Below are 25038 nucleotides of genomic sequence, written 5' to 3'. Positions count from 1 at the left end.
TATAATGGTTACAGCACAGAAGGAGGCCATTCGGCCCGTCGAGCCTGTGCTGGCTCTCTGCAAGAGCACTTCAGCTAGTCCCACTCCCCCACCCTTTCCTCTTAGCCCTGCAAATCTTTTTTCTTCAGGTACTTATCCAATTTCCTTTTGAAAGCCACGATTGAATCTGCCTCCATCACCCTCTCAGGCAGTGCATTCCAGATCCTAACCACTCGCTGTGTAAAAAAAGTTTTTCTTCATGTTGCCTTTGGTTCTTCTGCAGATCTGTGTCCTCTGGTTCTAGACCCCTCCGTCAGTGGGAACAGTTTCTCTCTATCTACTCTGTCCAGATCCCACAAGATTTTGAGCACCTCTATCAAATCCCCTCTCATCTTTCTCTGCTCTAAGGAGAACAAGCCCAGCTTCTCCAGTCTACCCACGTAACTGAAGTCCCTCATACCTGGAACCATTTTTGTAAATCTTTTCTGCACCCTCTCTGAGGCCTTCGCATCCTTCCTAAAATGCAGTGTCCAGAATTGGGCACAATACTCCAGTTGAGGTCGGACCAGTGTTTTATAAAGGTTCATCATAACTTTCTTGCTTTTGTACTCTGTGCCTCCCACCCTGCCCTGCAACCTTCAACGATTTGTGCACATACACCCCAAGGTCTCTCTCTTCATACGTCCTCTTCAGAATTATACCCTTTAATTGCTTTTCCTATTTGGCCTACCAAAATGTATCACTTCACACTTTTCTGCGTTAAATTTCACCGCCACCTGTTCGCCCATTTCACCAGCCTGTCTATGTCCTCTTGAAGCCTATCACTATACTCCTCACTGTTCACTATGCTTCCAAGTTTTGTATCATCTGCATATTTTGAAATTGTGGCTTGTACAGCCAAGTCTAAGTCATTAATATACATCAAGATAAGCAGTGGTCCTCGTACCGATCCTGGGGAAACACCAAGGTGTACCTTCTCCAGTCTGAAAAACAACCCGTTCATATTCATGCTGCCACTGTGCCTTTTATTCCATGGGCTTCAACTTTGCTGGCAAGCCTATTATGCAGCACTTTATCAAAGGCCTTTTGGAATATCCGCGCCATCACTGACGCTATTTCCACCTTCGTAACATCGCCTGACTCCGCCCCTGATCAGCTCACCTACTGAAATCCTCATCCATATCTTGTTACCTCTAGACTTGATGATTCCAACGTACTACTCGCTGGCCTCCCACGGTGTACCCTACATAAACTTGAGGTCATTCAAAACTCTGCTGCCCGTATCTAACTCCCACCAAGTCCCATTCATCCATTACACCTGTGCTTGCTGATTTACATTGGCTCCTGGTAAAGCAATGCTTCGATTTTAAAACTCTCATCGTTTTCAAATCCCTCCAAGGCCTTGCTCCTCCCTATCTCTGTAATCTCCAGCCCCACAACCTCCGAGATATCTGCATCTTGATCTAAATCTGGCCTCTTGAGCATCTCTGATTTTAATTGCTCAACCATTGGTGGCCGTACCTTCAGCTGTCAAGGCCCTAAGTTCTGGAATTCCCTCCTTAAACCTCTCAGCCTCTACCTCCCTTTTCTCATTTAAGATGCTCCTTTGACCAAGCATTTGTTCATCTGCCCTAATTTCTCCTTATATGGCTCGGTATCAAATTTTGTTTTATAATGCTCCTGTGAAGCACCTTGCCACATTTTATTACGTTAAAGGCACTATATAAATACAAGTTGTTGTTGTTGTTTACATATTATTTGTTTCTTTAATGTCTTTAATTTATTCTAACATCTCTCCATTGCTTGAAATAATCTGTTACATTATCCAATAATCATTTTCCCTCTTGTGTTTGTTTTTTGCCGACTCCCTCTCCCTTTTTCTGAGTCAATGAAGAATTTCCAGCCAAATCTCAGATGCAGTCTGACCTGTTGTGTGCTGTCAGCATTTTCTGTTTTTGTTTCTATTCATGTGAAAGAAAGGAATTACATTTATTTTGCACCTTTCAGAACGTCAGGTCGTCCAGAAGTTCTCTAAAGCCAATGAAATACTTTTTGAAGTGTAATCACTGTTGTGATATTGGAAAATGCTGCAGCCAGTTTGCACAAAGCAAGATCCCACAAACAGCAGTGAGATAAATGAACAGATAAACTGTTTGTGATTTGGTTGAGGGATAAATATTGGCTTGGGTACTGAGGAGAACTCGGCTGCTCTGTTTTAAATAGTGCTTTGTGATATTTTACATCCACCTGAGTGGAGAGACAGGACCTCGGTTTAATGTCTCATCCAAAAGACTGCACCTCCGACAGTGCAACACTTCCCCACCACTGCACTGGAGTGCTAGCCAAGACTATGTGATCAAGTCTTGAGTGGGGCGTGAACCTTCTGACTGAGGTAAGAGTGTTACCACTAAGCCACAGCTTGACACTACTTGTTCCTCTCTCACTGGTTCTGAAGAATGGCCCAGACCGAAATGTAGATTGTCTTCCCTACGGATGCTAACTGACCCGCTGTATGTTTCCAGTTTTTTGTTTGTGTTTCAGAGTTCCAGCATTTGTAGTTTTTGATTTTCTTTAGGAAATTATACAAGTATTGGACCCTTTATAATTTTTTTTTATAAGTGTAACTGATGATGAAACTTCAAAAATATGCTTAAGATTCAAAATCTTGTTACATAAGAATATAAGAAATAGGAGCAGGAGTAGGCCATACGGCCCCTCGAGCCTCCACCATTTAATACGATCTTGGATGATCCGATCATGGACTCAGTTCCACTTTCCTGCCCGCTCCCCATAACCCCTTCTTCCCTTATCAGTTAAGAAACTGTCTATCTCTGTCTTAAATTTATTCAATGTCCCAACTTCCACAGCTCTCTGAGGCAGCGAATTCCACAGATCCACAACCCTCTGAGAAAAGAAATTTCTCCTCATCTGTTTTAAATGGGTAGCCCCTTATTCTAAGATTATGCTCCCTAGTTCTAGTCTCCCCCATCAGTGGAAACATTCTCTCTGTATCCACCTTGTCAAGCCCCCTCATAATCTTACACGTTTCGATATGATCACCTCTTATTCTTCTGAATTCCAATGAGTAGAGGCTCAACCATTCCTCATAAGTCAACCCCCTCATCTTCGGAATCGATCTCGTGAACCTTCTCTGAACTGCCTCCAAAGCAAGTATATCCTTTTGTAAATATGGAAACCAAAACTGCATGCAGTATTCCAGATGTGGCCTCACCAGGCACAAAGGAAAATTGAGGGAGAGATAAAGAAAAGAATATCTAGGACTTGTTTTTGGGTAAGTGCTTTCCATTCCTTGTAGTTATCTCTACATTAAGGTTCACTTTAAAGCAATTTAAGGTTTATTTAAATTGACCTCTCGATTCTTTGGTTAATGCAGCCTTGGCTCAGTGGCAGTGCTCTCACCTGAGTCAGAATGTTATGGGTTCAAAGTAGTTCCATATCAAATTTTGATCATATTGTTTTCCTGTCTAGAAGGAACTTGAAATCACCGAGCATGTTGGCATCCATAACATCACTTTTGTTGCTTTGGATGGCTAATTTTGTGAAGCATCTCTAAGAGCATATTCAGTAAGTACTGTGCAATACAGCCTAAATTTTGATTTTATCATTCTTGCTGTCGTGTCAGCCTTGGCTCAGTGGTGGGCCTCTCGCATCCTGAGTCAGAAGGCTGTGGGTTCAAACTCCATTCCAGGACTTAAACATATAATCCAGGCTTGACACTTCAATGCAGTACTGAGGGAGTGCTGCACCGTCGCAGGTGACATCTTTCTGATGAGTCGTTAAACCTGCTCTCGCAGATGGGTGTCAAAAATCCCATGGCACTAGCAAAAAAGAGTTCTCCCAGTGTCCTGGATAATATTTATCCTTCAACTACTATTACTAAAAGAGAGTATCTGGTCATGTATTTAATTACTGTTTGTGGGACTATGCTGTGTACAAATTGGCTGCCACATTTCCTGACATCATAACGATGACTGTACACTTCAGAAGTAATTCATTGCCTGTGAAGTACTTTGGGACATCCTGAGGTTGTGAAAGGTGATACAGTATATAAATTCAAGTTTTTTCCTCTTGTCTCATTGGCTAGGTGTCACTGTTGCATTGCGCATCAGTTTTTGGTGAACGCTTATTGTGAGAAAGCCCTTAAATTAAATGCTTGTCTTAAAATAAAATTGTGGTAGGTTTTTAAACAAACAAACCGATTTATGTTGAGGTTCATTCATTGTGCATCAGGTTCTGACTACTGATGAACTCGCCATTGAGAATAAAGGGATTCTGATCATTTGTTGTATTCCAAAGAAATTTTCAAAAGATTTGAGAGCAACTCTGTGTAGAATCTCAACAGTTACCTCAGTTAAAAAAGAACAAGGTAGCATACAGAGGGAACAAAATCTGATCCACAAGGGTATGGTCATGTCTTGACTATAAACCTTAATATTTTAGTATTTATCTGAGAATCTCCAAAAAGCTTTGGCGCAGCTGAATCAGCCATTTATTTCTGTGTTCAATGGTTTTGCTACAGCAACTCCTGACATGTCTATTTTCAACTTTGCTTGTGGTTTTAATTGGCATGGGATGTGACTTTTTGACAAATGTACAACTGCATTAAAATAAAAATGATTAAGTGAACTGCAGGGGCTGAGGAAGATAGAAGCAAGGCTTGATGATTAAGACCTCGGTAGGTTTTGATTTTTTTTGAAGGCGTGCTGAGATTTGACACAATTTAATTAAACAGACTAACAACCCACACCACACTGCTGTTTATCCACCTCAATCTAACTTTTTCTTCCCCCTCCACCACTGTCTCTTCTTAACTGGTCATGGAAGCTGTGCTCTCTTCGATTCATCAGAATGATGTATGATCCCATTAATCCTCCATGAAAGCTAGATGCGCAAAGCTGCAGAGTTGGCACTGAGTAGGCCAGTATGACTGAGTTCTACCTTGCTCTCTACCCAACTCATTTGAGTATATTCTACTTTGGCGGAAGGGTCTTGACTGATGTACATGGAAAAACTTCAAGCTGTGACTTTTAACAAAAGACCTTCAGTTTTTTTGTCAAGGTATGAAACAATTTTCCGTCAAGGTTAGTGGTCCTCTTCCCTCCCCCTCCTCCAAACAAGCATAGCATGCAGCAGGTTTTATTAACCTTAAAAAAAATCAGCCTCATTAAGAGACGATATGATTCCTTTCTCCATTTTTGGTGGTGATGGTGAGATTTAATTTTATACAAACAATGGTTTGCATGCTATGAATTTACAATCCAATTTGCTACAGTAATGATTGAAAAGGGAAGATGCACATATCAAAATTAAATGGACCTGCGGGATATTGGGAAGGGGAAAAGAAAAGACTCTTTAAAATGCTTGTCGTGAATGCAATAAAGCAGTCAGCTTTGAAGAATGGCCTCTCTCCTGGGTTGGATTGCAGAGTAAGAGGTGTATTATATGTGCTACAGCAAGGATGGTAGCTATTAGATCAATCGTTCTTGAGGCTGAAAGTGGTTTGGAGTGACGTTTCACTTCGACATTTCCTCAGCAGATGGTTTTGAAAACTTCTGGGGGCAGTGGGAAGGAGCTTGAAATGGCCTTAGCTCTGAAGGCCACATTGAAAATATACTTCTAGGGAGGCCAATGTAGGGAGGTCGCAACTTATTGATGCAGTACGGGATTGGGGAGTGGGGTGGGGGTCTGGATCTGGGCCAGAATCTTAGCTCTTGTCAGCTTGTAGAGATATCAATGCAGCCGATACTGTGCCAGTTCACATTAGGAAGTCTGCATGACAGGAAAGAATTGATGTTTGACCATCTGAGCCACCCGTATGTTTTGTTCAAAATCTTTCTTGAATGTTATAACATCATTTATCATCAGCAGCCTAATAGTAAATATCAATATCTCAGCAAATCCATTGCCGGTTTATGCAGGGTGAATGCTGTTGTTTCCCTATGTCTCAATGTCAGTGCTCTGATAAAAGGCACATTCTGTTCTCCACACTCGTATGCCTTTGTTAAAAGAAAGCTACTTTATCTTGATTAATTTATTCTATTCTTTCCTTAGTTCAGGCAGTGGTTGATCACAAATGTGCAGCATTAGATATTTGCTAGCTAAGGTTACCAGCTTTGAAGAAAAGGTTAACTGTGATATGTGACCACAGAAACAACCAAAATTAACCAGTTTTATGGTAATAGAGCCTAATATCTTTAACATGTACTTTTCCAATAGGAAAAAAACACATTGTATTTCAGGAGATAGATTGTACTTGAAGCATCATACACATTGACTAAAAATTGTCTAGAATCGCTTCAGTGCCTGCACCTGAAATTGGAATTAATTGTGGAGGTTAATCTGTGCCATGACACTAGCACTGTACTGTAACTGATGCCCACATGTACTGTCCAGTAAGACCATGATGGTAATGCACAGTTATAGAATAATCATTTTGAAATAATAGAGTGTTGGTGACATAGTTATGGGATGATCCCAAATTACTGGGCATTATTAAATCTTTGCTGCAGTGTAGAAGTGTATGTTGCTAATGTGGTAAGTTTCTGAGCAAGACCAAGTGAAAAGAACAACGTGAGAAACAGAGTTCTAGGCCATGATAATTTTACTAAATATTGTATTATACTTCCTGGGAATTTATTTAAATTTCCATTTTAAATAATGTTTGTGACCTTTGAAGGTTTTCTATTCTGACATAAAACAAACAGATGGAAGATGATGATTTATTCCATGAAGACTTTCACAATTAACAAACAATGCAGTCACTAATTTGTTATATGAAGCAACCTTGCTTGTCAAAGAAACTCGTAGTCAATTGGAACTAAATATCCACTATGTATTTTTTGGAGTATTTTTAATTTTGGCTATATAGAAAGATATCTTCCTTTAGTCCAAAGGATTACTTCTGTTTCTGTAGGTGTAATTACAGAGTATATGTAGAGTTATCAGTCTTCTTGTGCTCCACATACTGCACACTCTGGAATAAAATATTTGCTAAAACTGCAATACTTGTCTTTAAATCGGCATAAGTTCCATGTTTCCTTCAGGCTTATTTTCAGCTATGAAAATATTGAAAAGATACAAGACATTTTTATCGACTTGTACTCTCATGTTAAAGAAGGTTTCTTGATGGCCATAATGTCTGGATAAGTGGATCAACTTGTGTAGAGGCCTAGCTTTGAGCCCTATCTTCTGTTGAGTTAGTTGGTCTCAGCCTGGGTGACAGCAAGGCACGACAATTGGTTCCATCAGCTATACACCTAGTGAGGATTACAAATTGGCATGGGTACCTGCTTCTGATGGTTATGTTTGTGGATGTCATCGTACTCAGCAACGATGGCCCTGGGGTTGTGTAGCTTTCTGATGACAATGATCCAGCTCTCACATGCTGTTCAAAAACCCAAAATCCCACCATGAGCCTTTCCCTTCAGAAATGGAAGAAAATTAGATGGAAAAATGGCAGAGAAAAGGGATCATTTCCATCAGCATTGGAAAAACATCATTTTAACTGCACCTTTTCACTTTTTGTTTGATTATCTTAAATCTTTTGAAATGTTTCTTGTCCATTTGACAACCTATTCAATTTTACAGCAAGGTAGAATTTGTTTTCTGCCCCAATTGCAGACATTTGTGATATTTTAAGTTCCATATCACCCTCCATTGGATTTTGTATGGATGTTCCAGGGAACATGGGTCAGAAAATTTGGCTACGACTGTGTGGCCTTATCTTTGACCCATGTTTCCTGCAAGTGTATCTTCCTCACTGGTACATATGCTATGTGTGTGCGAGTTTTGGCCACTCCTCCTGCACCCTGTCCCCAGACTGTGTAGCATACGTTAACATAATTAATGGGCTGGATTTTACGGTTGAAATAACGGCGAGGCTATCAGCGCTCACCGTTATTGAAGTGTAAATCAACAACTTCCAGCGACCACAAATGTGCAGTTAAACGTGGAAATCAGGAAGTTGCTGTCCGAGTTGCCCTGCCCCTACAGAAGCAGTGCTACACTGATATCTCGCTGAGGGGCTCAGCATTGAAGCACATGGAAGGGCGTGAAGTTGCGGTACATATGTGATAGCTACACACTAAACTCGCCAGAAGTAGTTAGGGCTTGTCCATTCCAGTGTAAGTGGGCCTGAAATTCGGGTCAGAGGTTTCCTTCGGACAAACGCCTCCGACACGAGAATTTTTAATGAATTTACCTGGTGGCCCCGGAGGCGCCTGCGATTCCGGTGGGGAGGCCTTCTCTTCCCAATCTTCGGAGTGCGCTCCCATCCTTGAGGTTGCACATTGCGCGCTGAAAACCAGCTTTTGCGGGTCCTCACCGGATGCCAGCGAGCCAGAATTTTAGCCCCATTAAATTCTTAGTGGTCTGATAAGTCTTAATTACTGGTACAAAACTCTCTGGCATTGAAAATGAACTTCTACAAATGTGAAGTTTCATTCCTTGCGAGTTTAATTCTTGTTGGAGATTTAAATACATTAAAAAAAAATGATTTCTTTTTTACGTTTTCTTTTTATCTCATTATCTAAATCCCATCTTTCTTTCCCTCCTTTATTTTGCTTTTTGTACATGACTTTATATTAAATTAACTATACTATTCTAACCTGCACTTCCTGGTTCAGACTCTGCATGCCTCAATAAAGTTTCTTCAATCTGATTGGTTGAGGAGATGCACAGTTGTTTTCCCTGTTCACACATGCCCCAGATCACCTGTCGAGGCTACCGCTGTTTTGGCTCTATAATCAAGGCACGTTCCAGTGCAAAATCCTGAAGAAAGTCTGTGGGCAAGTGTAAGTGTAATGAACTTAACCACAAAATATGGCCAGTATGTTGGTGCTAAGGTAATGTGTTAAGTATCTGTGTAATTTCCATCTCTGTGACACTTTTATATTTTAATCCCTGATTTTTTTTTTTAACCAATTTTTTCCCCAAATCTCATCTCTGATTTTATCCCTGATTCATTTTTGAACTCTTTGTCAGGGAAATAGCTCAGTGGATCATTGATTCCAGTGGCGTGAGAGAGATGTACTAACATACCCCTGATGAAATGTTGGATTGCTGAAGCACCTTGGAAGAATGACTGTGTTGCTTTTGGTGTTTAGCTCCCTCACACTGTTGGGCTCTGCCTCCAATTATCAGTGCTCATTGTTTAAACACATATGTTCTAAATGACAGGAACAGAAAGAAAAGGAGTAAAGTTGATAGTTATTTTCAAACACAAGAACAATATTTCTTTTAATGCTGCAATCTGCATTTGCTTATTCTGGCTCCTTCTCACTATGGCCCCAAGTTTCCACATGATTTGCTCCTGATTTTTAGGAGCAACTGGTGTAGAACGGAGTATCTTAGAAATCGGAATTCTCGTCATTTAGTTTGCTCCAGTTCTAGTCAGTTAGAACAGTTTCATTTTGGAACAGAATTTTTTTTTCAAAAGGGGGGCGTGTCCGGCCACTTACGCCTGTTTTCAAAGTTTCGTCAGTGAAAACTTACTCCAAACTAACTTAGAATGGAGGAAGTGAAGATTTTTGTACGCTCGAAAAAACCTTGTCTACACTTTAGAAAATCAGGTTACAAATCAGGCATAGGAAATGGGGGGGGTTTAAAAGGGAAGTTTACAAACATGAAACACTTTTACAAATGAAGAGCCATCATCAATAATAAATGATAAATACATCAATAAATCAACCAATAAATCAATCAAAAAAAATTAATAAGAAATAATTTTAAAAAAAGATTAATAAATAAAACATTTCTACTTACCAACTGCAGCACCGGGAGCCCTCCAACAGCGTGCTGGGATGCCCCCCCCAGTGTGTCTCTGTCAGTGTCTCTATCTCTCTGTCTGTCTGTGTGTGTCTCCCATTCTCTGTCTGTCAGTGTCTGTGTTTCTGACAGTGAGGGGGGTAGAGGGAGAGAGGGGGGGAGCAGAGGGAGGGAAGGGGGAGGGGGGGAGAAGGGGATAAAGGGGAGATGGGGGGGAAAGGAGATTGGGGGGGGAAGGAGGGAAGGAGATGGGCGGGGGGGGTGGGAGGCTGAACGGGCAGGGCCCGAGACTTCGGGCCGGGCCCGTCCCCAGCACCAGATTTACAGTTAGGTGGTGTTGGGTCGGGTCGGGGGGGTGGTGGGAGGGAGCGAGGTTTGGTTCGGGTCGGGGGGAGGGGGGGAGGGAGGGAGAGGGCGGTCAGGTCGGGGGGAGGGAGGTCAGGTCGGATCCAGTCCAGGGGGGGGAGCGGGAGTCGGGTCGGGTCCCGGGGGGTGGGGGGGAGCGGGAGTCAGGTCGGGTCCGGAGGTGGGAGGGGGGGAAGTGGGGGTCGGGTCGGGTCCGGAGGCGGGGGGGGGGGGAGCGGGGGTCGGGTCGGTGTCGGGTCCGATGGGCGGGGGGGGGAGCGGGAGTTGGTTGGTGTCGGGTCCGGAAGCGGGAGTTGGGTCGGGAGGAAGCAGGAGCTGGCCATGGGAGGAGCCTTATTCACGCAGCTCCAGTGAGGCTATTCGGCCAGGGCTAGGGGCTGCGTGCTTCGGGCCCCTCCCACACAGTTTTGGGCGCCTGGAGCTTACTGCACTTGCGCGCCCACTGTAGCGCGCATGTGCAGAGGTCCCGGCACTGTTTTCAGCTACGCCGAGGGCCAGAGGACCTGCAGGGAGCTGGAGAATCTGGAGGGTTTTTTTAGGCGCACTTTGTGGCGCGAAAAACGGGTGTCCAGGTCAGGACTGCGCCGTTCTAGGCGTGGCTCGAAACTTGGGCCCAATATAACTTGCCCAATTACAATATATGATGCTAAGTTTTATAAAAAGAAGATAGTTATGAAAACATTTTTGTGATTGCCAGATTCATCTCAGTCATTTATTGGGCTCAATAGGGAGTGAGTGTTATTGTTGAACCTGTGATGATATAATCCTTACTTTTTCATTTCTGTTGAAGTACTTCCTTAATTGTTTAGTGTCCTGTTTAGTGAAGCTTGGTGCTTTTTGTTCTAATTACCGTATTAGGCCATTAATTCTTTTGTTAATATTCTCATGGAAGTTGAAGAGCTCTTGCCTGTTGATGATTTACTGATACAGTTGTTTCCTCTTCATTTGATTTAATTTAAAGTCTCAGCTGAACAGGGGGCTTCCAGTCCCACCTAGTCCACATCAAGAATTAAACGTTGTTTTCCATAGGAGTACAGTTTCCATCCCTATTCTCACTCCTCCCTTACAGAACACCTAATAACATGAGAGGAATTTTCCATCATGATTCCCCCACCCAAATAAGGTGAAAATGATTCACTGTTCAGATGGAAAAATAATGATGTTTGTCAAAAAAGATATGGCTGGCTGTTTGCAACAGTTGTGAAGTGTTGAATAATAAATTGTAGTTGGAAGTTTTCAGCTCTTGAGTTAAGTTTTATTGGGTAATGCTAACAGTAAAACAGTGTAACAATTTATGCGTAGAAATGCGCTGTTTAGTTTAAATCTAGTTAGGGTAATATTTTGTGAGCAATTGCTTTTTTAACTATAGGGAGGTCAATTTTAACTTACGGACAAATGACTGGACCCATTAGACTATAAACAAGATAGTGTGAGAGAATGGGTTCTCAGTTATTTTTTTTTCTGTGTTTATAGTTGCAAGATTATACTTCAAAATACTTCCTAAAGTTTAAAAATTCTTATATTTTTGTAAGTAAGCTGTTTAAAAATTCTATAAATTTGACATTTTGAAAATAAATTGAATGATTTAATAGTTAATCATCAGTCAGTCCAATGTTCTGCATCACTTCGAACCTTCAGTTATGTTCCAATGGTTTTGCCCAAGGCCACACTATGGGCCCAAGTTTCGGGCCTCGCCTAGAATGGCGCAGCCCCGACCTGGACGCCCGTTTTTCGCGCCACAAAGTGCGCCTTAAAAAAACCTTACCTATTCTTCGGCTCCCTGCAGGTCCTCTGGAGCTGGGCGCGGTGCAGCACGAGCTGTGGGGGGCGGAGCCAGGTCCTTGCGCTGAAAACAGTGCCGGGACCTCTGCACATGCGCACTATAGTGGGCGCGCATGTGCAGTAGCTCCAGGCATCCAGAACTGTGTGGGAGGGGCCCAAATCACGCATCCCCTAGCCCTGGCCAAATGACCACACTGGGGCTGCGTGGATAAGGCTGCCTCCCACGCCCAGCTCCTGCTTCCTCCCGACCCGACCCCTGCTCGCCTCGCGCGCCCGGACCCGACCCAACCTCCGCTCCCGACCTCCACCCCCTCAGCTGCCGACCTCCCCTGCTCCTGACCTCCCCCCGACCCGACCTCCGCTCCCGACCCCCCCCCCCCACCCCCGACCCGACCTCCGCTCCCGACCTTCCCCCTCTCTGCTCCCGACCTCTGCTCCCTCCCTCCCTCCCCACCCCGACCTCCGCTCCCTCCCCCTCCCCCTCCCCCGGACCCGACGCCACCTACCTGTAAATTCGGTGCTGGGCCGAAGTCTTAGTCTTGGGCCCGGCCCGGCCCATTCAGCCTCCCTCTCCTTTCTCTCCCTTCCCTCCCTCCCTCTCCTCCCCTCCTCCACCTCCCCCTCCTCCACCTCCCCCCCCCTCCCCCTCCCCTCGCTGTCAGAAACACAGACACTGACAGACAGAAAGTGAGAGACACACACACAAACAGAGAGATAGAGACACACTTGGGGGGGGGGGGGGCCGTCCCAGCACGCTGTTGGAGGACTCCCGGTGCTGCAGTCGGTAAGTAGAAAATATTTTATTTAATTGATTTTAAAAAAATGTTTTACATTTTTTTATTTTTTTTTGATTTATTGGTTGATTTATTGATGTATTGATGTATTTATCATTTATTATGGATGATGGCTCTTTATTTGTAAAACTGAAGAGTTTAATGTTTGTAAACTTCCCTTTAAAGCCCCTCCGTTCCCGACGCCTGATTTGTAACCTACGCCTGATTTTCTAAGTGTAGACAAGGTTTTTCTGAGCGTACAAAAATCTACACTTACTCCATTCTAAGTTAGTTTGGAGTATGTTTTCACTGCCTAAACTTTCAAAACTGGCGTAAGTGGCCGGACACGCCCCCTTTTGAAAATAAAAATCTGTTCCAAACTGAAATTGTTCTAACTGACTAGAACTGGAGCAAACTAAATGCAGAGAATTGCAATTTCTAAGATACTCCATTCTCAACCAGTTGCTCCAAAAAAACAGGAGCAACTCAGGCCGAAACTTGGCCCCTATAAATTGGCAATGCATCTTAGTGTGTTCTGCACCCTGGTGATAGATATTAAATAAAGAACACTAAAAGGATACAAGTTAGTAACTGGAGCTAAATACCAACAGGCATTGAACCCTGCATTTTGTAGAGGAACATGGACATCATGAATGTAGAAGGTTTTACAATTTTTAATTTTTTTCATCAAACAGAGGGTGTCTGTGAAATATGGCTGACCAGTGAAGATACAGGGGCTTATGGAAGGGACATCGGGACAGATCTTCCAACATTGCTTTGGAAACTAGCGAAAGTGATCCCTGAGGGAGCAATGCTGAGGCTTGGTATGACCAACCCTCCATATATTTTAGAACATCTGGAGGTAAGGAAAGATGCTAATATCCTTAAAATACCCTTTGACCTGGCCGAAAGCAAATCTGATGCATTGTTTTGTTTACATAATGAAGCACTGTACAGTCTCGTTGAGGTTGAGTGATGTAGTCGATGGTGGACTGTATTGTCATGTTCAACATTAGTGCATAACACGTCTACAAACTATAAAAAGTAGCAGAAGGCTGATAAACTCGAAGCCTGGAGCCAGCAGTCTGACAGATTAAATTGTTCTCAATTCTGTACGAGTGACAACCACCATTGTTTTATTTGCAGAAGGTTTCTTGCTTACATTTTATAACCTTTATAACCTTTTTCTCCCCCAGAGTTTGTACCCAATTTCTCGTCGACTTTCTTTCTGATAGCCTCTTCTAGCATGTCCTCCGTATGAATGAGCCATTTCAGGGTTGGCCTTTCCTGAGTTCAGTAACTGAGCCCTTTTGTTTGCACAGATTTGTCACATTTCTTTCATGCTGCTGATATACAGGAAGCAGACTTGAACCTGTGCTAACATTCCTATTAACAGAGGCCATGAACTCTGTTTTCAACTTGATTAAACTCAACCCACCCCAGCAAAGGCTGCAACTTTTCTTTTAAAGGAGTATTTAAAGAAAAACTGAGGCTAATTATTTTCCATTGCTACATGTAATGAAATCCGTATTATTGTTTGTGCATTGATTTTCTTTTTGTCATGTAAAGCAAAAATACTCGTGTATTCTCTAGTTGCTAATGTGAGTCAGAAAGAAGAATTGTATTTATTTTGCTTTTTTTTTACAAAAGACTGAATAAATCGTGATAAATCGTGATGCGCCATTTTGTAGACACATTAGAAACCAGAGGAAAATGTCTATCATAATTGAGTTTCCTGTTGACATATCAGAGATAGTTCTAAATGCTTTTTACTTTTAGAATGATCAGATGTTACAACACAGAAATGGGCCATTTGGCCCATAACGTATGTACTGATGTTTTCCTTCACAAAACCATCTTGTCTAATTTCACTTTCCTACCAGTTCCCAGACCATTTATTTCACTTTTCAAAGCAACTATCTAATTCCCTTTTAAAATAATTCATGAACTCTGCTGGTTTGTGGTGAACAATTCCACATTCTGCCTATCCTCTGTGTGATAAAATGTTTTTTAAAACTCCCCATTTTAATGTAATTATTGTTCAAGGGTTTAGAGAGGGAATAGTCAACATGATGGGATAGAGTGGCCAGGCAACGGCCAAATGTGCCGTTCATCTTCCACTCTTCAAGCAAAGTGTTGAATTATGAGCTGCTGGCATGACTTTTGAAGTGGTGAAAGCTCCACGAGGCCTCCCCTGTGGTGGTGGGGGTGGTGGCATGGGTTCATCGTCAGGCTCCTCGTCCTCATCCTCCTCCACCCCTTCCTTCCCTCTCTCCTGAGGTGGTCCTGCAGTCCCCATTGGCAAATCCTGTTCCCTCATGATGGCTAAGTTGTGTAGCATGCAGCACACCACAATGAACTCAGGGACCTGCTGAGGGGAGCATTGCAGGCAGCCTCCACAGTGGTCATCGGAAACGCTGTCTGAGCACTCCAATTGTCTTTTCGACGATGCTGCGTGTGGCTATATGGCTGTCATTATAGCGATGCTTGGCTTCTGTCTGAGGGTTCTGGAGGGGAATCATGAGCCAGGTGGCGAGGCCGTAATCTTTGTCTATAAGAACATAAGAAATAGGAACAGGGCTGGCCATACGGCCCCTCGAGCCTGCTCCGCCATTCAATAAGATCATGGCTGATTTGATCATGGACTCAGCTCCACTTCCTCGCCCGTCCCCATAACCCCTTATCCCCTTTTCGCTTAAGAAACTGTCTATTTCTGTCTTAAATTTATTCAATGTCCCAGCTTGCACAGCTCTCCGAGGCAGCAAATTCCACAGATTTACAACACTCTGAGAGAAGAAATTCCTCCTCATCTCTGTTTTAAATGGGCGGCCCCATATTCTAAGATCATGCCCTCTAGTTCTAGTCTCCCCTATCAGTGAAAACATTCTTGCTGCATCCACCTTGTCAAGCCCCCTCATTATCTTACACGTTTCGATAAGATCACCTCTCATTCTTCTGAACTCCAGTGAGTAGAGGCCCAACCTACTCAACCTTTCCTCATAAGTCAACCCCCTCATCCCCGGAATCAACCTACTGAACCGAGAGAAAAAGGTTAGTAAAGACAAACGTAGGTCCGCTGCAGTCAGAATCAGGGGAAGTCATAACGGGGAACAAAGAAATGGCGGACCAATTGAACAAGTACTTTGGTTCGGTATTCACGAAGGAGGACACGAACAACCTTCCGGTTATAAAAGGGGTCGGGGGGTCTAGTAAGGAGGAGGAACTGAAGGAAATTCTTATTAGCCGGGAAATTGTGTTTGGGAAATTGATGGGATTGAAGGCCGATAAATCCCCAGGGCCTGATGGACTGCATCCCAGAGTACTTAAGGAGGTGACCTTGGAAATAGTGGATGCGTTGACAGTCATTTTCCAACATTCCATTGACTCTGGATCAGTTCCTATGGAGTGGAGGGTAGCCAATGTAACCCCACTTTTTAAAAAAGGAGGGAGAGAGAAAACAGGGAATTATAGACCGGTCAGCCTGACATCGGTAGTGGGTAAAATGATGGAATCAATTATTAAGGATGTCATAGCAGTGCATTTGGAAAGAGGTGACATGATAGGTCCAAGTCAGCATGGATTTGTGAAAGGGAAATCATGCTTGACAAATCTTCTGGAATTTTTTGAGGATGTTTCCAGTAGAGTGGATAAGGGAGAACCAGTTGATGTGGTATATTTGGACTTTCAGAAGGCGTTCGACAAGGTCCCACACAAGAGATTGATGTGCAAAGTTAGAGCACATGGGATTGGGGGTAGTGTACTGACATGGATTGAGAACTGGTTGTCAGACAGGAAGCAAAGAGTAGGAGTAAATGGGTACTTTTCAGAATGGCAGGCAGTGACTAGTGGGGTACCGCAAGGTTCTGTGCTGGGGCCCCAGCTGTTTACACTGTACATTAATGATTTAGATGAGGGGATTAAATGTAGTATCTCCAAATTTGCGGATGACACTAAGTTGGGTGGCAGTGTGAGCTGCGAGGAGGATGCTGTGAGGCTGCAGAGCGACTTGGATAGGTTAGGTGAGTGGGCAAATGCATGGCAGATGAAGTATAATGTGGATAAATGTGAGGTTATCCACTTTGGTGGTAAAAACAGAGAGACAGACTATTATCTGAATGGTGACAGATTAGGAAAAGGGGAGGTGCAAAGAGACCTGGGTGTCATGGTACATCAGTCATTGAAGGTTGGCATGCAGGTGCAGCAGGCGGTTAAGAAAGCAAATGGCATGTTGGCCTTCATAGCAAGGGGATTTGAGTACAGGGGCAGGGAGGTGTTGCTACAGTTGTACAGGGCATTGGTGAGGCCACACCTGGAGTATTGTGTACAGTTTTGGTCTCCTAACCTGAGGAAGGACATTCTTGCTATTGAGGGAGTGCAGCGAAGGTTCACCAGACTGATTCCCGGGATGGCGGGACTGACCTATCAAGAAAGACTGGATCAACTGGGCTTGTATTCACTGGAGTTCAGAAGAATGAGAGGGGACCTCATAGAAACATTTAAAATTCTGACGGGGTTAGACAGGTTAGATGCAGGAAGAATGTTCCCAATGTTGGGGAAGTCCAGAACCAGAGGTCACAGTCTAAGGATAAGGGGTAAGCCATTTAGGACCGAGATGCGGAGGAACTTCTTCACCCAGAGAGTGGTGAACCTGTGGAATTCTCTACCACAGAAAGTTGTTGAGGCCAATTCACTAAATATATTCAAAAAGGAGTTAGATGAGGTCCTTACTACTAGGGGGATCAAGGGGTATGGCGAGAAAGCAGGAATGGGGTACTGAAGTTGAATGTTCAGCCATGAACTCATTGAATGGCGGTGCAGGCTAGAAGGGCCGAATGGCCTACTCCTGCACCTATTTTCTATGTTTCTATGTTTCTCTGAACTGCCTCCAAAGCAAGTATATCCTTTCGTAAATATGGAAACCAAAATTGCACGCAGTATTCCAGGTGTGGCCTCACCAATACCTTATATAGCTGTAGCAAGACTTCCTCTCTCTTAAACTCCACCCCCTTTGCAATAAAGGCCAAGATACCATTGGCCTTCCTGATCACTTGCTGTACCTGCATACTATCCTTTTGTGTTTCATGCACAAGTACCCCCAGGTCCCACTGTACTGCGACACTTTGCAATCTTTCTCCATTTAAATAATAACTTGCTCTTTGATTTTTTTTCTGCCAAAGTCCCCCAGCATCGGCCTTGGCCTTGTGGTAGATGCTGGAACAAGGCTGAGACGGTGCTCTAGTTCAAGATGAAAACATCATGGATGCTCCCTAGATATTGGGCATTGACTGCCATTCTGCGTTGAGTATGGTCGCAGACGATCTGTACGTTCAGGGAGTGGAATCCCTTTCGGTTTCAGTAAGCCTCTGGATTGAGGAAAGGCGCTTGCAGGGCGATGTGCGTACAGTCAGTGGCGCTCTGAACTTTGGGGGAAGCCAGCAATTCGTCCAAAACCTATAGCCCTTTTATTCTGTGCCTCCTTAATCATTGGGAACTTTATGAAGTCCATCCTGTGTGCGTGCAGTGCGGTAGTCACCAGGCGATGGCTGATTGCATTGCGGCCAGCTACAGCAGGAGCGGCGAGGTCGGGGCGAAGGAACGGAAAGAGTTTGTAGAGGGATGTGATGGGGCCCAGGAGAGGCGTGAGTTCGGACCCCAGAAGAAGCAAGAGCCCAAGGGCAGCACGGGCCAGCCCACACTGCAATATATGTACGCATTAGGTCCGTGCAACAGAGCTGGTCTCCAGTCGTCTGGGTTAATCCCTGCCACTGGATCAAGACCAAGCTCTGTCAAGCCCGTGTGGTGGCTGTTGTGCAACGGTCACCACACGTTTAAAAAAAATTCATGTACAGGCATCTTCCACCCTTCAAGATGCAGTTCGGGACCTGGAATATTAGGTCCTTCATTGTAACACCTGTGAACTTATCCCTTTTCGGTGTGGAAGCAAGTCATCCTCAATACAAGGGACCGCCTGTGATAATGATGAGTCACCTGGCGAATGGGTAGCGTACTGAGAGAGATGGAGCAGATGTCCCTTGCTGATGCCTAAAAGGAGCCGGAGAAGGCAAGTGCTGCAGTCATCTTCAACTCAACAGGCAGTGCAGTCCTGTTGCTGCTGGTAGGCTGCCGGTCTGCCTTTATGAGCTGGCATATCTCTGTGACCACCTTTTTTCGGAAGCGCAGCCTTCTAATGCACTGTCCCTCAGAGAGCTGCAGGAATGAGCGCTGCTCCCTGTAAACTCGTCTGGGGAAAGGCCTCCTCCCCATACATCTGCGAGCTCTTAGATTACGCTCAAAATGCTCTTGAATAAGCCTTCTTCCAGCATGACGCTGCGTACAAAAAGCAGCCAGGAATAATGGCTGACATAGTATAGCCCTCTTTTTTAAAAAATGTCCTTTAAAACAAACTATAAGCTCATATAAAACTTCACTGTTTAAAACACAACCTTCTCCAAATCCTTTGATGCACTGAACTTGTGCTCCGTTTTCAAGATGGCGCCGCCGGGTCCGACTGTTTTTTCCGGGTGGAATTCCGGGAGGGTGATATCGGCGCATTTACCACCCGTGGCGATAGCACAGCATTGCACGCCGATTGAAGTCATAAAAACGCTTTAAAAATTGGGTGGGCCATAACTTTTAGCGCCGGTGCAAAACCAGTACCGAAATTTCTGCCCGGGCGCGAAATGTTGTGCGACTCGTTTAGCGCCAAAAAAATAACGCTTCGTCCTGGCGGAAAAATGGTCGCAAACCTGTCGAATTTCTAGCCCTCTGCCTCTATTTATAAAGCCCAGGATCCCATATGCTTTTCTTAACTGCATTCTCATCCTGCCCTGCCACCTTCAACGATTTGTACACACACCCAAGTTTCAGCTGGAGTTGCCCCAATTTTTTTGGTTTAGTTTGCTCCAATTCAAGTGAGTTAGTTTAGTTTAGTTTTCGTTCAGTTTTTTTTTCAAAAGGGGGCATTACCAGCAACTTACGCCTGTTTTGCAAGTTTATGCAGCGAAAAGTTACTCCAAACTAACTTAGAACGGAGACAGTGTCGAATTTTGTACGCTCAGAAAAACCTTGCGTACACTTTAGAAATTAGGCGCAGGTAGCCAGAGATTGGGGGGGAAGGGAAGTTCGGGGATTTTCCAAAGCATTAAACACTTCACTTTAAAAAATAAAGAACCATCATCAATAATAAATGATCAATCAATCAATCAATCAATCAATAAATAAAAAATAAAAAGTTCCTACCTCACCTACTGCAGCATACTTAGTCATTGTGTAAAATGCTGATACTATTTGAGATACATAGACATCAAAGGGGTAAGTTCTGGCAGGGCTGCTAATCCAAGAACAAAGGGTCCTGCCTCCTGAAACGAGTGCTAGGTCAATATGTCATATATGCATGCTCAAAGTAATTAAGTTTATGTACTGGAGTATATTATATAGACTGCCAACATTATTTCCTTAGCACTGCAAACAAAGTGGCCTAAATCTCCGTGTGTACACGCTCCATACTGCCATGTTGCCATGGGAACTGTTCAGGGAGCGCGGGAAGGCAGCGGCCGGCCTGTGTGGCAGACTACTCGGCCCCGGATAGGGGCTGCGAATATCGGGTCGTCCCTTTGGCCAGGGATAGGGTCGCCCGGAGACAGGACGCGCAGGGAGGGCCAGGAGCTATGCGCACGCGCGCAGCTGCCGGCACTCTCTTCAGCGCAGGGCTGTGGCTCCGACCCCCCATTCCTTCTGTTGCGCTGTGCCGAGTTCAAAGAAGGCCTGATCATGGTGGAGAATACCGAGGTAAATATTAGGCGCGCTTTTCATTCCAGAAAGTTGGCGGACCTCTCGGAGGTGCGCTGTTCTACGGGTCGGTCGAAACTTGGCCCATTGCTCCAGGTCTCTCTGTTCATGCATTCCCTTTAGGATTGTACCCTTTAGTTTTTATTGCCTCTCCTCATTTATCCTATTGAAATGTATCACATTGCACTTTTCTGCGTTAAATTTCATCTGCCACGTATCCGCCCATTTCACCAGCCTGTCTATGTCTTCTTGAAGTCTGTCACTATCCTCCTCACTGTTCACTATACTTCCAAGTTTTGTGTCACATGCAAATTTTGAAATTGTGCCCTGTATACCCAAGTCCAAGTCATTAATATATATTAAGATAAGCAGTGGTCCAAGTACCAACCCCTGGAGAGCACCACTGTATACCTTCCTCCAGTCTGAAAAATAGCCGTTCACCACGACTCTCTGTTTTCTGTCACTTAGCCAATATCGTATCCATGCTGCCACTGCCCCTTTTATTCCATGGGCTTCAACTTTGCTAGCAAGCCTATTATGTGGCACTTTATCACCTTTTGGAAGTCCATCATCATAGGCAGTCCCTCGGAATCGAGGAAGACTTGATTCCGCTCCTAAAATGAATTCTTTGGTGGCTGAACAGTCCAACACGAGAACCACAGACCCTGTCACAGGTGGGACAGATATTCGTTGGGGGAAGGGGTGGGTGGGGCTGATTTGCCGCGTGCTCCTTCCGCTGCCTGCGTTTGACCTTTTCACGCTCCCGGATGCACTTTCTCCACCTTGGGCGGTCTTCGGCCAAGGTCTCCCAGGTGTCGGTGGTGATGTTGCACTTTGCCAGGGAGGCTTTGAAGGTGTCCTTGTAATATTTCCACTGCCCACCTTTGGCTCGTTTGCCATGAAGGAGCTCCGCGTAGAGCAATTGTTTAGGGAGTCTCTTGTCTGGCATGCTAACTAAGTGGCCTGCCCAGCAAAGCTGATCTAGTGTGGTTAGTGCTTCAATGCTGGGGATGTTAGCCTGGGCGAGGACACTGATGTTGGTGCATCTGTCCTCTCAGGAGATTTGCAGGATCTTGCGGAGACATTGTTGGTGATATATCTCCAGCGACTTGATGTGTCTTCTGTCCATCGTCCATGCCTCTGGTCCATACAGGAGGGTGGGTATTACTACAGCCCTGTAGACCATGACCTTGGTGGTAGGTTTGAGGGCCTGGTCCTCGAACACTCTTTTCCTCAGGCGGCCGAAGGCTGCACTGGCACACTGGAGGCGATGTTGAATCTCCGCATCAATGTCTGCCTTTGTTGACAAGAGGCTCCTGAGGTATGAGAAGTGGTCCACTTTGTCGAGTGCCGCGCCGTGAATCTTGATGACTGGAGGGCAGCTGTGCGGCGAGGACAGACTGGTAGAGGACCTTTGTCTTACGGATGTTAAGCGTAAGGCCCATGCTTTCATATGCCTCGGTGAATACATCGAATATATCCTGGAGTTCAGCTTCAGAATGTGCGCAGACGCAGGCTTCCTCCACGTACTGCAATTCAACGGCAGAGGTTTGGGTGATCGAGGACCTGACCTGGAGGTGCTGTAGGTAAAACAGCTACCCACTGGTTCTGTAGTTTAGTTCCACTCCAGCGGGGAGCTTGTTGATTGTGAGGTGGAGCATGGCGACGAGGAAGATTGAAAAGAGAGTTGGAGCGATGACGCAGCCCTGTTTGAACCCGGTCCATGTACACCACATCAACTGCATTGCCCTTATCAACCCTCTCTGTTACCTCATCAAAAAACTTTAACAAATTCGTGCTGGCTTTCCTTAATTAATCTCACACTTGTTTAAGTGATTTTTAATCTTGTCCCTGACTATCGTTAAACTGGCCTGTAGTTGCAGGGTTTTTCCTTGTATCATTTTTTGAACAAGGATGTAACATTTGAAATTCTCCAGTGCTCTGGCACCACTCCTGTATCTCAGAAGGAATGGAAGATTATGATCAGTACCTCCGCAATTTCCACTTTAACTTTCCTCAGCATCCTAGGGTGCATCCCATACGATCTTGGTGACTTACCTACTTTATGTACAGCTAGCCTTTCTAGTACTGTATCAGTTTTTATCCCAACTAGTATCTCCAGTACCTCTTTCACTGTGACTTTGGTAGTATCTTCTTCCTTGGTGAAGACAGATACAAAGTACTCATTTAGTACCTCAGCCATGCCTTCTGCCTCCATGCGTAGGTCTCCTTTTTTGTCCCTAATCGGCCCCACCCCATCTCACTACCTGTTACTATTTATATGCCTATAGAATAGTTTTGAATTCCCTTTTATGATAGCTGCCAATCTATTCTCATATCCTCTCTATGCCCCTCCTATTTTCTTTTTCACTTCCCCTCTGAACTTTCTATATTCAGCCTGATTCTCACTTGTATTCTCAACCTGACATCTGTTTTTGTGTTTTATCTTGCTCTTTATTTCTTTCGTCATCCAGGGAGCTCTGACTTTGGTTGCTTTACCTTTCCCCCTCGTGGGAATGTACCTCGACTGTATACAAACCATCTCCTCTTTAAAGGCAGCCCATTGTTCGATTACAGTTTTGCCTGCCAATCTTTGATTCTAATTTACACAGGCTAGATCCATTCGCAACCCACTGAATTTGGCATTCTTCCAATTAAGTATTTTACTCTAGATTGCTCTCTGTCCTTTGATAGCGAATCTAAACCGTATGATACTATAGTCACTGTTCCCTAAATGTTTCCCTGCTGACACTTGCTCCACTTGTTCATTCCCCAGATCCAGATCCAACAATGCCTCCTTCCTTGTTGGGCCAGAAACATACTGATCAAGAAAGATCTTCTGAACACACTTCAGAAATTATTCCTCCTCTCTGCCCTTTACACTATTACTATCCCAGTCTATGGGCTCAAATTTCCCCAGGAGTTGCCTTGCTTTTTTTGGAGCAAGTAGCTTTTTTTGGAGTCATGTAAAAATCGCAAATTTCCCTATTTACCTTGCTCCAGTGTAAGTCAGTTAGTTAGGTTTTTTTTTAGTTTTGGGCTAGGGGTGGCACGCATGACTGTAGGGGTGAGGGATATTTTTCTTTGACAGTTGTTCCTAAATGTTGTGTGGTGATAATGGAACATGATTCAGTTTTAATGCAAAAAATCTTTTATTGGAAAGTTTACAATGCACTTCAACAACAACAACAACAACAACAAAGAAAGGCCGCATCCATCTCTCACCCACATATTGGGGAATGTGCACTTCCTCATAGGGGCAGTGGTGGGGTGGGAGGGAGGGGTCTGGGGGCCTGGCTTGGGTCTCAACAGAGGCTGGTGTGGGGATTGCAGTGGGAGTGGCATTTGATTGTCAGGCCTGGGTGCCCTTATTGCAGCAGCTAGCTCCCTCATGACCTCTGCCATCATTTGCACTCCCTCTGACATGCCCACCCTCAGTTCCCGTCTCAGTGCTGATATTTCTCCCGACAGTGTCGCAACCTCATCATGCACCCCACTGACGGCGGCCACGAGTGATCGGGTAAGGGCATTGGTCTCCTCACCCAATGATATAACCTGATGTACATCTGATGAAGGCTGCATCTCAGGAGAGATTGATCGGCTTCTCCTTCCCCTCGCCGTGGGTCTGCATAGCGGCACTCTTCCAGTGCAAGGCGCAGGCTGGGACGGTGGGGCGCTGGGTTTTCCAACCTGTATTCCACCACCGCCACTGGGACCCGCAACCTCGGAAGGTGTGAAACCAAGGAATGTTGTGGCAGAGCTCATGGAGGTCTCTGGCAAAGTGATGCCCTGTACCATGGACTGCTCCAGATCACGATCAGCATTCTCCCATGAACACAGATCCATGGACCCCTCCTCCCCCCACCCGCCTTGGTCTGGAGCGGACGCATCTGGATGATCTTGTTAATCTTCAGAATGTTCAGGATTATCATCTTCTTCTGCAAAATACAACAGATCAGTCAAATGGTTAGCAGCACAGGAGGGGGCAGGATGAGTGGAATGATTAGTCTCACGCGTAGCAGGCCAGTCAGCAGGTTGATTTGAAGGGTGACGATGCATTTTCATGATTGACCCTCACCCTCGCGTGTGGGCCCAGCTTGTGCAGAGCTGATTTTTTTCTGTAGGTGCGACTCAGCAAGGCAGCGACCCTCTGTTCCAGTGGTGATAGTTGATACAGATTTGGCGGCCCTCCTCCTGTTCTAGTTCTCTCCCTTTTGTTGTGGGCCAATTTCTTCTGCAAAGATGAAAACATAATCTTTGCCACATGGTGAGCTTCTGATGGATGGGACATATACAGATGATCACAGTAACAATTGCGATTCCATTTAAAACTCAAGATAATACTTATGCTCACTACTTGACCAACGTCCTGCCATTTCTTTTTACACTGTCTTCCAGTTCTTGCGGTCTTCACCCCTGCGGAGTCTTCTGCAACTAGGTTCCAGCGTCTCCTCATTTCTTTGGGTGGAACTTTTGTGGGACCACTCTTACTGATATCCAGCTCCTGCCATCTGTCCTCAATGACAGTGACTAGTTTCTCCATCCCCTCATGCAAGAAGTTCTT

At 44.7% G+C, this 25038-nt stretch overlaps 1 protein-coding gene across 2 annotated transcripts in view; it reads left to right on the top strand.

The window, feature by feature from the left end:
• The window catches only part of cdkal1 (CDK5 regulatory subunit associated protein 1-like 1), a 1217472-nt gene that overhangs the window by 689732 nt on the left and 502702 nt on the right, over nucleotides 1-25038 (top strand). For both annotated transcript variants that reach the window (XM_070880626.1, XM_070880627.1), the window contains exon 9: nucleotides 13382-13548. In XM_070880626.1, coding sequence (XP_070736727.1) covers nucleotides 13382-13548 — 167 coding nt within the window. The remainder of the gene's footprint in view (nucleotides 1-13381; nucleotides 13549-25038) is intronic.

This window comes from Pristiophorus japonicus, chromosome 5 (genome assembly GCF_044704955.1).
Source record: "Pristiophorus japonicus isolate sPriJap1 chromosome 5, sPriJap1.hap1, whole genome shotgun sequence".
Taxonomy (NCBI): domain Eukaryota; kingdom Metazoa; phylum Chordata; class Chondrichthyes; family Pristiophoridae; genus Pristiophorus; species Pristiophorus japonicus.
This window is presented reverse-complemented; position numbering and strand designations above follow the sequence as displayed.